We start from the raw sequence: 16,455 nt of genomic DNA, 5'->3' as shown, positions 1-16,455 counted from the left end.
CCTGCATAATGATGTCTATTAGAAGAACCTCAGATACAAGAGGGGCTGGGAAATATCTTCTCTACAAATATTACTCAGGGAGTGTTTCAATAAGACGGATGACTTAAGCAAGCAGAAATATTCTGAAGACTTCAGTCACTGCACAGCTTTTAAATGTCTATCTCTAGGTGAATTATGTAATACAGAACATGAAGTGAATTGCAACTTAAGGTACACAGTGCTAAAGTTTACCAAAAAATGTTAGATTAACCGCTGCCTGCTCCTTGATCATTTACTGATATAATATATAGCAGATGTTCCTCAAACTATTAGAAAAATCACACACCTCTGAAATGTTTGCCAGAACGCCATACTACATTTTCCTGAATCCCTCATTAGATTTATTTCTAGATGTCACTACTTTTATTGTGTCGATTGAAATTCAAAAGAAAACATATAGTGATCATTACAACAACTTCAAGGTGATAAGATTACTTAAAACAAGTCTTGGAGTATATTATTCACCTCATCATGTACGGAGAACTCATATTTACTCTTTTCCAATTGAAAAGACTTGAGATTATTTTCTCATGATGCATACTAAAATAATTTGCTGTTTTATTTTGTTCATATTTGAAAGAAGTAGTACGACTGTTAGTATAACATATTTAACCAACTTGATAAATAGCATATGAAGCTTTTGAGAGAGCTGTAATAATTACAGAATAAATCATTAGGCTAAATAATTTCAACAGGTCTTTTTAAATCTTGCTTAATTCTCAAGTTTCAGACTTTTTTACAGGTCACTAAGAGATCCACTTCTTTTAATTTAAAACTTATGTTTAGAGTACCTCAGCTGAACAGACTGAACATATTTTTGCCTTAGGTAAAAATAAATTATTTTTTACTGCCCTACATAAGCCTTTTAGATGCATACTTTCAAAACCAACAAAAATGGCTTTAACCAAATCAGAGACACAATAATTCTTGTTTGTATGTGCAAAAGAATCACAGTACCAAAAATCTTAGCAAGTGCCTGCCATACAGAGATCTTGCACTCTGTAAGTTTCAGTTCCTTCCAGTTACTTACCAAGAAATGCAATGGTCACAGAATTAGATATAACACTGTATCACAAGCAAGAAAGAGTTACAAATGTTCTGATGCCACAGCTTTGTTTACGGAAAGATTTTTTTTCTGGATTTCTGGAAACAATTTAAATAGTTTTAAAACCAGTGATTTACTTTTGCTGTAAAACCTACCAATAATCAGCTACCTTTAGGAGATAAATAGGATACATCTTTAGGCTATACTAAACATTCTTGTTTCCTTTCACCCTTGATTCTGCACGATGAATGGAGGAAAACAGTTTTCCAAGAAAAAAAAAGTATCCCACCCAATTTTCATCATTCTAGAGAGGACAAAAAGAGTATCTTGTTAAGTCTGGAAAACAATCTGGAATACAAGCCCTATGTAGTTGGATCTCACAAGCAAGCAGGCTTGACAATAGGGGGTGGGGGCTGAGGGGATCGCGGGGTTAGGTGGTGGAACTGGGGTATCTTAAAACCAGGAGTCAGGTGAAACATTAGACTGTTACCATCTCATATGTGTTGGAAACAATGATAAACAAAAGGTTTACTCAAAGGCATCAAAACGCAGAATCTCTTCCAACATCCCCTCTGACTAGGAGCCATCAAACAGCATCAAATAAAAAAATCATTAAAAAAAAAAAGGCTCATCTTACTGTAAATCATTAATACATTGATTTATTTAGTTTAAGTTAACCAGGGTTTTTATCCAAGGCAAGCACTTGAACAGTTCTGTGAACTTCTGAAGGATCACTCATATCCTCAAAGGGAATATGCTCATAATACTCAGCTGAACTGGTGCGTGTGTAGATTAAAGCCCACTGGTTGTATCACATTCCTTATACATAATTTTCAGAAATTCTTGATTCAGCATTTAGGAGGAGTAAGGGAAATTACTTTATTCAGTTAAGACTAATATTGGGATAAATACTTGAATTGCCAAATGACTACCTATGAATAAGATTTTTTTAAAGGCATTAACCATTTTCTAAATATTTGTTTCTTTGCTTTTATCTAGAAGCTAATTTAAACAGTTAAACTTAAATTTGTGGTCAAGTTTTAGTTATCAGTCACATGTTGAAAAAGTACTGACAGGTATGATCAGAAACAAACACAAAATGGAAAGAACTACAGAGACAAAAGTCCATAACCTAAAAGTTTACATACAACAGCAGGAGGTCATTGCTGGAAAAGGCTTCCTTTTCCTGTTAAGCCTCATAATTTTAACTATATTCAATATTAAGTTTTAGAGCCATATGCATATACGTAAAAATATATTTCTTATTCTTGTAATTCTAGTAAAAGTAATTTCAAGAACAGTTTGACATCAGTTTGGATGATACTTAGCTGATTGTCCTACTCAAACCATTCATGCAGGAAGTTATACCATTTCTAAGTATTTTAATTAAAACGTGAAAAGTGCCTGTCTTAAATTTAAATTTTTCTTCTTAGTATTTTTTTGTTGACTCATTCTAAAATTTTCTATTACAGTAGCCTTATTCTGCATAGGCAAATAAGGCCCTACAGACAGCAAGATCTGGGGCAACTCTGTGCTTTCAAAACCAGGGAAGTTATATTAAGGGTCTGACCTAAACCTACAAAACCAAAAAACAGTCTTAAAGGTTAAAAGGAGTTCTAGTAAAACTTCAATGGTACTTCCTATTCAATACATTTCAATTTTCATATTTTTAGAACGTTACACATTCACTGAAGCATAAGCTCATTTACACTTTAGTACATTCTTAGACTTTAGAAAACCTTGAAAAAGAGTATGTTGGAAAAATAATCTGTAATCATGAGGAAGAAATACAATATGTTAAAAGTAATTCAAAATGTTCTTTCCTGTGCACCTTGAGGTCATAGCTTTGCTCAATTTTCTCATTTTTAAAGGAAACTTCCAGTTTTAAAATTCTCAATATTTTAATTTTTCGTCTGATCTGTAATATAACTATACATCATTTGTGTGCAATGACTTAATATTTAAATAAATTACTTGATCAAAAGGACAGAATTCAGCAAGATAGGAGTTATTCTGGTCATAAAGAAAAGTCTAAGTTAATACCCCAGTTATTCTTTCTGTCTCATTCTGGAGAGTCTATTTGCCAAAAAATGAAGGACTTGTTGCTTTCTAAAAAAACCACGAATTCCACTGCTTAACCCACAAACAGTTTATTTTTCCTCATGTAATCAAAAATATGCTTAACTGTTTGTATACATATAAATCCTAGCTACTTACTGGAGTCATAATTGCAATTGTACATTTCAATTAAACATGGTAAACAACACATTCTCATGAAATCTACATGAAATAGATTGGTGCTGCCATCCAGTTATAACTAAACTTCTCTCCACCACAGCAATATAAAAACACACTGCAAAATATGCATCTAGATGATTTACCCAAAGCAAGCAAAACCAAACACTCAGAAAACAGTTTGCTTTTATTGACTTCCTCCAACCCCCGAGCCATAAGGATTTATCCTCAACTGTATAACTAGTTAAATTGCTTTATACTGGTTTTAGATGCCATATCATACCTGTCATTAATGATCCAGTTCAGACAGAGATTGAGGGAATTAAGGTTTTTGCATCTCTTTACTATTTCCATCACCGTTTCATTGTCCAGTTCTGTGATATGACGGAGATCCAAGTTGGAAAGATTTCTTAGCTATTGAGACAAATATGATAGAAAGAAATAATCTGAAATTTCTCCACATGCATAACTCTTATAAAAACTGTTAAACTTTTTGTAATCATGCATAATATGTATGAGCTAGTCAAGAAAGTTGAGAGTACTCTATTTTTCACAAAAAGGAAACAGAGATATCCACTGAATCCATCTTAAGCAAATCTGGAATTCAGCCACTCAGTTACCTCCATGAAATCAAGAAACCTTCACTCATGGTTGAATACATCTACAACTGGGGCATAGGCCTTCCTCATTTTAAATGTAAGGAGTGTAAGACACAAAGGTATCATAACAACCCATTTAATTATAAGAAAAACAGGGCATGGAAGGAAGAGGAGATAGCACATTCGTGCTTGGATTCAAATGCATGTTATTAAAGACTCCAGAGTCTAAGGCTTTCAGACTAGGTAAATATTACAAAGTCTCTGGAAAATACAGTATTTATACTGTAGGGTCACCTGCACAGTCATCAGTAATAACCTGAATATTCTAAACAAAAGAAGTTGAAGACACAGAACAATATGATTAAGATTTATGCACTGATTAATCTGACTTATTACTATTGTTAATCATTATAATGTCCTTCAAAAGCAAACAAAACCATTTTACTACTTTTACAAGCTATGGATTCAAAGAAGAAAAGTTTTACAGATTTCTGCAGTGTCCTTAAATAACAGATCAGTTTAGTCAACAATAACCTCCAAGTGCTGTTTGCTTTTTAAGCTGTCTGAAATAATCTCTGTTATACTCTGGAAAAATAATCGCATTAAGTAATACTGACACTTTAATTAAATTTACCTTCCCTGTAAGAGAGAAAAAATAATCCTATTCAGTGATTTAAGTCACTAAGGATTTGATTAAGTAAAGGCATACAACTGAGATCATATAACCGGTCCACCTCAGTAGCTAATTATTAAGTGAATGTATTTAAGAATAAATAAAACAACTGCAGGGTATGTGTCCCAGTTTCAGCTGGGTCAGAGTTAATTTTCTTTCTAGTAGCTGGTATAGTGTCATTTCTTGGTTGTTGTCAGGTAGTCAAAGACTACCTGACAGCTTTCCATGCTCTGATAGGTGCACAAGAAGCTGGGAGGGAGCAAAGCCAGGAGAGCTGACCCAAGCGGTGTTCCTTACCATATGACATCATGCTCAGTACCTAAACTGGAGTCAGCCAGGGGGCAAATACTGGCTGCTCGAGAATGGACAAGGTATTGGTGTCACAGGCAGTGAGCAATTGCACTGTGCATCATTTGTTTTGTATATTCTATTATTATTATTATTATTATTATTATTTTCTCTTCCTTTGCTGTCCTATTAAACTGTTCTTATCCCAGCCCATGAGTTTTGCTGTGTTTTGGGTTTTTTTTCCCTTCCCGATCTCTCCTCCATTCCTCTCGGAGGGGGGCTGCAGAGCCTGTGTGGCTGTATGGTCCTAGTTGCTGGCTGGAGTTAAACCCCAATAGTATGTCTATAGGAAGTAGGACAATAACATTCCTATTATGAGGATACTACCACAGGTGTACTGTGGAGGTGCTTGTTGTAATCCCATTGTACTTCAGATAATCTTATATGCCTACTATGGAGAAAAGCACATAATGATTGATATTGTTTTGGTAAAATGGACAGATTTTACAAGCTCTGTCTCTCTGCATTTTATACATACTGCTCCGGCAAGTTTAAAAGACCTACTACAATGCACCAAAAAAAGCTCACAGTCATTTCTTTATTTTTTCTGCATTTCTTTTGTCAAGAGAGGGAAGCTTAGAGCAACTTCAGCTTTCCTTACCTTCATACAGCTATTCATATTAGATACTTCAGCCTATATACTATGCTGGGAATAGCATGGCCAATGACTATGACATAGGAAATAAACTTACTGGATGTATGGGAATGTAGTGGAAGATCTGGCGAGGAGGTTAGTTAAATGTAAATACGCTCAAAGTGACTTGCACCTGTCTGTAGAAAAAGCACATACATCGCACTAATTGTTTTACTGGCCTTGTGTGCTTGATGAGTAGAACCTCTGTGTTAGATAACATAGGCCTGTGAGAAACTCTAGGCACCTTATCACTATGTCTGAGATTCATGCTTTGTTGTGAGAAAGAGCGGGAGGCTGCGCCTGCCTGAAGCCTTGAAATCCAGGCGAGCTCAGCAGGCCCAGTGATCTTCCAGCAGGGCTGAACTGACCAGCGCCTGCGTCCCCGCTTGTGTCACCTCTGCCTGGGAGCTTAGGTGCGACTTCGGAGATCCCCCAGTAGAGAGATAACTAAAATAAAACTTGCTCTTTGCAATGCATTCGTGGCCTCTGGCTCTTCTTGCGATGTGCCTGCGTATGTGTACACACTGGACAATCCAACAATGCATATGCTCTATGACAGTAAACAAATATTCACCACATGACCTCGAAGACAAGAAGAAAATCTTCCCATTATAAAAACCAGAATTATTAACTAAAACATGCCTTCTTTCATGACAACACTCTTATAAGCAGGTGAAAATACTGGTGATTTTTTGGTCATGATTATTACTTACAGAGTAAAAAACATTAACTTACAACAAAGATAAAATAGTGCATGGAGGCCAGTGTTTCTTGAAAAGTGTCTAACTAACATGGCTCCAAATTAGGTAAGAGGTAACAGTATCTACTTCTTGTGGTTTAAGCCCAGCTAGCAACTAAGCGTCAAGCACCCGCTCATTGATTCTCTCCAGCAAGAGGACAGGAAGAGAATTGGAAGAGTAAAACTGAGAAAACTCGTGGGTTAAGAACAGCTTAATAATTAAAATAAATAAAATATACTAATACTAATAACAATCATGAAAATGAAAAGAGAGGAAAATAAGCACCCGAGAAAGACAAGTGATGCAAATGAAAACCATTGCTCACCACCAACTGACTGATGTCAGTGCCCAAGGAGTGGCCATCCCACCAACCTTCCCTCTAATTTTATTGCTGAGCATTACATCATATGGTATGGAATATCCCTTTGGTCAGTTGGGGTCAGCTGTCCTGGCTGTGTCTCCTCACAACTTTTTGTGCACCCCCAGCCTACTCACTGGCAGAGCTGCATGAGAAGCAGAAAAGGCCTTGGCTCTGTTCAAGCCCTGCTCAGCAAGAACTAAAACATCCCTGTGCTATCAACACTGTGTTCAGCACAAATCCAAAAGAGCCTCATACCAGCTAATGTGAAGAAAACTAACTAGTCCAGTCAAAACCAGCACACTGCCTCACTGAGGCAAATATGAATGCAGCAGAAAGAATTCGTGACTTCCCAGGAAAAAAAGCCTTTTACATTGCATGGGTAGACTCAAACTCTAAACTTAATTCCTAGTATACCTATTGACCAAATGAATAGGGGTTCCAAGGTAGATTTTATCCTCTACTGCCACAGGAGAATATATTGTCTCATTGTTTCCTTCCTTCATCCTAATAAAGGTGTACCATTATATTCAATATACAGTAACTGAACCAGCACTTGCCCCTTTTACTGTCACATTCATTCATTTTAAACAGCCGATCTGACACCTGACATACCTGGTAGGTTAATTCTTCTTTTTATCAGGTACTATGTACTCACTCCAGAAAACCTCACTGTCTTAGAAAAGTTTGAAGAGACTGCTTCAGATTGATACAAACTCCTCAAGTATAATTTGATCTATATAACCTCATTATTGCCATTTCAGATGAGCTTTCAAGAGCTGCAGTACCAGACACATATTCTCTTAAGTACTGGACCTTCTGAAATGATTTTTTATTGATCTGAACATGACAGGTGAAATGAATACCCCTTTTTGCCTGTTTAAATCAGAGGTATGAACATCTTACTACCTGTCAGAGAATTGTTATAAATGTATATATAACAATTTTTCATTAAAAAAATGGGATGGATACTTTACCGAAAAATGTCCTATTTTATATTTTACCTTCAAAAGTAATTGTAAAGGGCTAATGCTACAATGCTGAATTCTTTCTTAATCACTTGTATTACTAAAAAAAGACAAGACAAATTCCATAGGTTTTATATTCTACCTCTAATCCTCACATCTAAAAGTAGTATGATATAAAAACAAAAACTAAACTTCTTCGAAGCAGACAATTGGAGAGTTGGGTTGCTTGAATCTTCAGTGCATGCATAAAACTTGAGATTAAAATAGCATACCTTTAATCAGCATTTTCCCACAGGAAAAGGGTATTCTGTGACTTAAATACTCAGTCTTAGGGTACCAGGATGAAAAATGTTTTTTTCTTTGTTTTTGCTTTTGCCCTTTTTTTTTTTTTCCCAGTCAAAACCAATTTTCTTCATGCAATAATAGCATTTTATTGAGCAATTTCAGGGCCATTCTTGTACATATATTCACACTTTTCTTCAACTCTTAATTTTATAGCTTTACAAAGAATGATAAACATGCATAAGATGTAAATTTTGAACTCAACTCCAACAGACAAAACATTTTAACTGAAAAATGAATATTTAATGTGACAATAAAACAGACAATGCAAATAGTAAAGAGTTTAAAAATCTGAAGTAGAAAATAAAATAGAATAATTAAGAGAAACCAAGAACAGTCAAACCAATTTTGTGTGCTACATATATACACAACCTTGCTGAAATTACTGAATGTTGACTCAGTGTTAAAATTGTACAAGAAAATATAATAATAGTTTTCAAATTTCAGAGGGAGTCTAGTTAGATGAATGAGATTAGAAGGGAAAAGGATGTTGGTCCCCTCCTCTCAGTCCCACTAGCAGAGAGCTGATAACCCAATATGTAAAGGTTTTGTGAGGAGACTACCTCTTAAAAATGTACTGACAAGGAATTATTCCTCTGTTAATGACAGATGCAAAAGAACCACTCAGATGACAAAATGTTTTTTGACAAAGGAAGTCTGAAAAACAGAGCTTCCATTCTTTGAAAAAGATACTAAAATAAAAAAATTTAATACTACTATTTTTAAGAAAGTACCCACTATTTCGGATCTCAAATATTTTAAATTACGATAAAATCATTTTCATTTGATACTTTTGTTGTTGGTTCAAATTAAATTTTATGGAGGCTGATATACTTAAATATTCAGAAATTATCATAGTATTTGTATGCCTGAATGTTATGGAGTTCGAAAAAAAGTCTATTTTGATTACTGGAACTTGTAATATTAAAATACATGCAATGCTAATCAAGAAGCTAGTGTACTTGAAAACTATAATAACACGAATTTTAAAAAAGGAAAAAGAGAGAGAAAAAATATGCCTGATTTGAGACTGTTCAAGTTTAGGATAAATTTCATACACTTTAGACGATTAAAAGATAACTATTACCACTGGGATCACAAGAACTTTTTCAGTGTGGGTGTATCAACTCCTGTGAATATTTACCTGTTATTACAGGGGACTACAAATATATTGAGTACTCAGTTATTCCTTCCCCCCCCCCCCCCTTTTTTTTTGTTCCCTACACACTTCCACAATTCCTGTAGAGATGCTTCCTTAAAAATCAGAGAACTATAGAATCATTTAGACTGGAAAACACCTGTAAGATCATTGAGTCCAAACATAAAACCAAGTCCACCACTAAGCAATTCACATAAGATCAATCTTCTCCAGAACAGAAGTCAAATTATTTCTGAAGGAAAGTGCTTATAAGGACTTAATACGTTTTTAATTCACATATTTTGCTAATTAAGCTTAATTTTCTTGACACACTCTGTGTAAATGTGCCTTCACGGAGTAAACTGCTCTCTGATTTAAGCCCCCCAAAGCAAATCTTTGATCACAGGAAGTTAAAAAATAGCAACCTGGAAAAACTGAAAATCACATTCTTTTTATTATTATGTCAATAGAATCTATAAACTATTTTTCTAAAAGTTACAGACATTAAATTTTACTTAAGACCTGAAGTAATTGAACTATGAGATATACTGTGTTCCTGAAACAGTAATCATACATGGTTTAAAGAATTGGAAAATGATTGAATAGTTACAGAAGAGACTATTTTCCCATAGACTGATTTAATGTTCTGCACATTCACAACTTTTAACTCAATTTCTTAGAGTTAGATATTTCAGAACATTAAGCTCCCATTGCTTAAATACAAAATACTCATTCAAAGCCAGTGTTATAAGCACAGAGATTTAATTTGCATCATTCAAAAAAAACCCAACAAAACAAACAAAAACCACCAAGACAGAGAAAGTTTGTTTTGGAGAGTGTAAGTATTTGTAAACAAACAAACAAACAAAACCACACAACAACAACAACAGCAGCAGCAGCAACACCAGCAGCAACAACAACACCAGCACCACCACAACAAAAAAACAACAAAAACCAAACAAACCACACCACAAAACATGCCTAAGAAGAAATACGAAGGGAAGAAGAAACTTGTGTTCATTAAGGAAACAAATTTATACAACAGATTCCTTTGTTTTGTAATGTACCACAGCAAGACACAATAGGAAAGTGAATCACATTTGTATTCAAGCTTCTACTCCTTCCAAGATGACTGATAATAATAATTTGTACATTGATTTATTGCATGCATGCTTTTAGAAACATTAAGACGTATTGCAGAGGAGCTACTTGCACACACACATAAACTGCACGTATAGTACCCACATCACAAGACTTATTTCCAGTTTATAAACTCTAAAAGTAACTGCTGAATAACATTATCAGCGAGTTATAGTTTACTCTGTTTTTAGTTACCCTTAAGTAGCTCTAATGAACCTTCTTTTTTCTTTTTTTGGAAAGTTTCATACACACCCAAAACACTGAAACCCTTTCAACCATGCAATCAGTCTTCTCTGCAATGCCTTATTTAGTTCATTGCTCCTTGAAAGTAACTGCAGTTGGGTACAACTAGCAAATTCTTAGAAGTGCCGAAAACGAACTCTAAGAGGGAAATATTCCACAAAGCAGTCGGCTTTATTCTGACAAGATGTAACGAGGTTCTCTTATACAGTCTATAGCACCACATCATTTAAAGTATTAAGTCAATCCTCAGGAATAGTCTCCCAGAATCACTATGTTTAGAAATCTTTATTTAATGATTTTTTTTCATATGATTGGAAGACTAACATTTAAAACATTTTATTAAATGCAAACAGATTCAAATAAATCATATGCTATGAGACAGAGGTTCATTATACAAATTACTTTAAAAACTATTTTCCCTAGACCTAGCCATAGAAGAAGAATCATTTTAGTTAGAAAGCAAGTTGATTTTTAAGCTTAGAAGGTATGCTAAAATATTACCATAACAAGAGCATAAAGCAGTACACTTCATGTCAAAACAAATCAGTTACTAAAAAAAGGGACCATACGGTACCTTAGTTTAGAAAAGGCTCTTGCAAAATCAGTCTTGTAATGTGTAGATTATCATTATATATCTGTCAAGCTGATAATGTCTGCACTGAATGATTCCTAAAAATATTGGCTCTAAAAATCTGAATTTTGATTAACTTCATACTGGACACCAACTCAGACACAGGTATGACTCAATTAGATTGGACATGACTCTCGGGTAAAAAAAATATAAGACAAAGAAAGATCACATTATTCCAGAAGTTTTTGTATATAAGCTGACCTTATGTATTTGTGATTAGAAGAATAAGTTAGAACTTCTTCCTATCAAGATGTCCTAGGATTCACATGTTTAGATGAAAATGCCTGAAATAAACTTTACCAAACATAGTCTGTCAGAAGTACACGCTGTAGAAGCACTAGAGTTATAGAGCTGTAGAGTTAGACTGCTACAAAGCAATTATTCTTCATATAAGTCAGAACTCTGAGAAAGAAGTCAAAGAAGTGGCTTGCAAATAAAGCTCTGACTAAACGTCAAGATTTGCTGATGCCAGCTGCTAAAATTCTATTAGAAGTGAAACAATTAGAGAAGCAATTACCACAAGAGGGGAAGAAAATACCACCACCTTTGGGGCAAAAGATATAAAATTTAAAAAATTAAAATCTCCACTAGTTAGCATATAGAGCTTTTTACTCACACTTAATGAATAAAAATTATCCATCTAATTGTTTAGTCTTCAGTGCAAATACCTAACATGCACAGATACCTTGCTCCTTTGCATGGATTTTTGTGCTTACAGGAGAAGAAGGAAGTGAAAAGTAAAAAAATAACCTGCAATAAATTTTTGAGAGAGGATGGGAAAAAAAGAGAAAACAAGAAAAAACAAATCATGCAGGGAAAGATAATAAGAAAACAAGTGAGAAAACAAGATCATTCAGATGTTTTGTGACAATGTTCCACACACTAGAGCTACAAAGCAAAATAAAACATTCCAGGTCATCAGAACAAATCACTGGTTCCAACTGGAACCAGTCTGTGAATTGTATATACACACTCTCCCTCTTTCCCCTTCTCCCTCCATGTGTGTTAACATGCAGTGACTTAATTTTGCCCAATAATAACTATTTACCTTAGGAGCATTTGTTCTAATTTATAATAACTCAGGGAAAAAAAGCACTAGTGTGACAGCATGGCTTTGCTCAAGAAGCCTTTTTTTTTTAATGTAACTACATTCAATAGAAAGATATTGAAAATAAATCCTGAACGTTTCTTATTTTACTATAATACACAACATTTTAACTGCCGTACCCCAGAATTAGCTATTAAAATAGCTCTGCAGTTCAGCAGCACTGTAATTCAGTATTTTCAAGCACCACTATTTTTAAAGAGAGCTAATACTACTGGAGAGGAGCTATAATAATAATAAACCACTCAATTTTTACACACTTATTGGCCTCAAAGCAATTTTAGAACAGAGGCCAGTGGTGTTATCTCCACTTTGCACACAGGAAGCAGAAGGACAGTATGAGCTCTGCACAGCCTTGCAGGACACACTCATGAGCCATGTACTGCAAGGAACAGATTCCACATTCTCCAAGTACATGGGACTGGAATTATTACCAAGCACTTACGAAGTACTACTGACAATAAGAAATATATGATGGATAAAACAAAAAAAAGATGTCATCAACTGATTAATTGTGGAAAAGACAGATGCAGCAGTTAGAGATTATGCTACTATTCCCCAGAGAGTTGTTTTAACTCCCATCGGGAGCTTCTTTCCTCCAAAAAAATGTAGAAATGGAATATCTACCCATGCTGGATGCTTCAGTGCAATTCAAGAGTTTTAGTTAAAATTGCCTGCTGTACTACAAATCAGTAACCCCAGCCAGAGAAGCCAGGTAGAAACACTACTAAAGTCACTGCAGCAAGATTAACCAGATTTCACTTCTCAATAGCTTCACAGTAAAGAAGCCTTAATTCCAATACAATATCCCAGTCTCTGTATTACTGGGAAAATGTCTTGCATGCTCTCTTCTCGCTCAATATATGGCGTCATCCCACTTGCCTATAATACATGCATATATACTTCAATCTAAAGTAGTAATAAATCTAAAAGTACCTTGTTATTGTGCACAGAAAGTCACTCATGAAAGAATACTTAGCAAATCTTACAGAAGTCATATCATAGAATACGCTGGGTTGGAAGGGATCTTTAAAGGTCATCTAGTCCAACAACCCTGCCATGAGCAGGGACATCTTCAACTAGATCAGGTTGCTCAGAGCCCTGTCCAGCCTGGCCTTGAATGTCTCCAGGGATGGGGCATCTACCACCTTTCTGGGAAACCTGGGCCAATGTCTTACAACCCCCATCGTAGGAAAATTCTTCCTTATGTCTAGGCTGAATCATCTCACTTTCAGTTTAAAAGCATTTCCCCTTCTCCTATAACCACAGGCCCTGCAAAAAGTCTGTCCCCATCTTTCTTAAAGTCCCCTTTGAAGTACAGAAAGGCTGCAATAAGGTCTCCCTGGAGCCTTCTCTTTTCCAGGCTGAACAACCCCAACTCTCTCAGCCTGTCCTCAGAGGAGAGGTGTTCCAGCCCTCTGATCATCTTGCTGTCCCTCCTCTGGACCTGTTCAACACAAGCCCATGTCTTGTCCAGCTCCAGAGCTGGACAGGTGGGGTCTCACCAGTGGGGAGTAGAGGGGCAAAATAATCTCCCTCGACCTGCTGGACACTCTCCTTTTGATGCAGTCCAAGACAGCATCAGCCTTCTGGGCTGCAAGCGCACATTGTTGGCTCATGTCCAGCTTTTCATCCACCAGCAGCACCAAGTCCTTCTCCACAGAGCTGCTCTCAATCCCTTCATCCCCCAGCCTGTATTGACACTGGGGGTTGCCCCGACCCAGGTGTAGGACGTTGCACTTGGCCTTGTTGAATGTCATGAGATTCACACAGACCCACTTCTTGAGCTTCTCCAGGTCCCTCTGGATGGCATCCCATCCCTCATGCTTATCAATTGCAGCACTCAGTTTGGTGTCATCTGCAAACCTACTGAGGATATACTTGATTCCACTATGTTATTGATGAAGATATTAGATAGCACTAGTCCTAATATGGACCCCTGAGCCACACCACTTGTCTCACCTGGACATTGAGGTGTTGACCACTACTCTCTGGATGCAAACATCCAGCCAATCCCTCATCCACCAAACAGTCCACTCATCAAACCCATCTTTCTCCAATGTAGAGAAAAGGATGTTGGGGGGGACCATGTCAAAGGCCTTATAGAAGTCCAGACAGATGACATCCATAGTTCTTCCCTTGTCTGCTGATGTAGTCACTCCATTCTAGAAAGTCACTAAGTTGGTCAGGTGGGACTTGCCCTTGGTGAAGCTGTGCTGTCTGTCTCAGATCACCTCCTTGTCCTCCATGTGCCTTAGCATTAGCTTCTAGAAGGATCTGTTCCATGATGTTCCCAGGCACAGAGGTGATGCTGATAGGTCAGTAGTTCCCAGGGTCCTCCTTCCTACCCTTTTTAAGAAGGCCTGCAGAGTTTCTGTTTTTCTAGTGACGAGGTACTTGACCCGACTGCCATGACTTCTCAAATCTCTTGGAGAGTTGCTTGGCAACTACCTCAGCCAATTCCCTCAGGACTCGGCGATGCAGCTCATCAAGTCCCATTGATTAATATATGTTCAGGTTCCTCAGGTGGTCTTGAACCTGATCTTCTCTTACCGTAGGGGGGAATTTGCTCCGCTAGTCCCCGTCTTGCAGTTCATTCACTCGAGAGGTGTGGGAAGAGAAGTTGCTAGTGAAGACTGAGGCAAAAATGTGTTGAGTATCCCGCCCACTGTTACTGGTTTGCCAGTTGTGTCCATCAGTAGGGGTACACTTTCTTTGACGTCACTTTTCTGGTTGACATACCTGTAGAAGCCCTTCTTGTTATTCTTTGTGTTCCTTGCAAGTTCAGCTCCAGCTTAGCCTTGGCCTTCCTGACCCCATGCCTACACAACTGGGCAGCATCCTTATACTCTTCCCAGGATATGTGTCCCTAAAAATTTTCAATATACATCAAAAAGAGAGAAAACTACGAGAAGACACAAGACAGAATCATGAAGAGTGGGACAAATAAAGCAAAAAGTAGTTGATACCACATATATGGTAAATAATTAGCACCTTCACAGGAATGTTTTAAGGAAGTAATGAGTTCCCTTATCAAGGACACAAACATGAGTTCCTCAATTATTTCTGAGAATTTAAAAAAATGTAATGTTCAGTATAGTCACATCACTGTGTTTGCAGTGATGCAAAGCTTACAGAAGGTTTCTATAGATACAGCCTGAGGGAAGGAAACTGGAATAACTAAGTCTTAAGTCCCCGCAAAAAGCACATGCACCAATTACTTATACCAGATGAAGTTTTCAAAGTTTGTGAAAAAGCAGATATTTTCAAAGGACTATGTAAAACAGCGTCACTCCTATGTAAATCAGGATTTCTAATCATTAATTATTATCAAACCACATGAAAATCAGAACCAAATATTATAAGAAAAATCAAGATCCTGACTTTTATCAAATACATGGGATTATAAAATCACTTGGTTGAAGGATAAGTCATCTATTACTCAATAAATCTAGGTCAGAATAATGAAAAGTGATCTGTGTGGGAACTTTCCACAAAGCCTTGGACTACATAACCTGTCTATCTCAGATTTCTAAATTATGTACCTCCTATATTTATGTTGCATATCTAAATGTAAGCTATAGTTATATAGTTTTCACAGAACATGAAAGTTATTGTATTATTTCTCTCATCCACAGATATATGCTCCTTTTACACGATTTCAATATATACAGACAGTCCTTTCCAAATTACATCCTTTGAGGTGTTATATCTTTACCATGCAAATTAATTTCTCTGGGTTATATCTTTTTGCATGTGTTCCAAATGTTTTCAATTCTTCTGTATCTTCCGCTACTCAGTTGCCCTAAACTGACGACAATATTTTACAGATGCGCTGAATGGTTTTGCATGACAATAAGAGGGCTGCACAGCTGCATAAAAAACCCTGTATTTTCTTCCAGCACACTCTGTTTTCATTAAATATGCTTTCGAATTGTGACTTCAAAATCCCTTTAACCATTTTTATGTTTACCAGAACTTACCATATTCAATACCCATTTCTACAGTCATCTTTACCAGCTATAAGAAGTTCAATTTTCTCATTTGAAATTTTTAAAAAATTCTTAGTTATAAACACTATTTTATTATTTATGAGGGACGTGGACAGGCTGGATCGTTGGGCTGAGGCCAATTGTATGAGGTTTAACAAGGCCAAGTGCTGGGTCCTGCATTTTGGTCATAACAACCCCAGGCAGTGCTACAGGCTCGGGGAAGAG

At 36.4% G+C, this 16,455-nt stretch overlaps 1 protein-coding gene across 1 annotated transcript in view; it reads right to left on the bottom strand.

Annotated features, from left to right (window-relative positions):
• The window catches only part of FBXL17 (F-box and leucine rich repeat protein 17), a 307,168-nt gene that overhangs the window by 199,537 nt on the left and 91,176 nt on the right, over positions 1-16,455 (bottom strand). The window contains exon 6 of the mRNA XM_065656470.1: positions 3,603-3,733. Within this exon, the coding sequence (XP_065512542.1) occupies positions 3,603-3,733 (131 nt within the window). The remainder of the gene's footprint in view (positions 1-3,602; positions 3,734-16,455) is intronic.

The sequence above is a fragment of the Caloenas nicobarica genome, chromosome Z (genome assembly GCF_036013445.1).
Source record: "Caloenas nicobarica isolate bCalNic1 chromosome Z, bCalNic1.hap1, whole genome shotgun sequence".
NCBI classification, from domain to species: Eukaryota; Metazoa; Chordata; class Aves; order Columbiformes; family Columbidae; genus Caloenas; species Caloenas nicobarica.
This window is presented reverse-complemented; position numbering and strand designations above follow the sequence as displayed.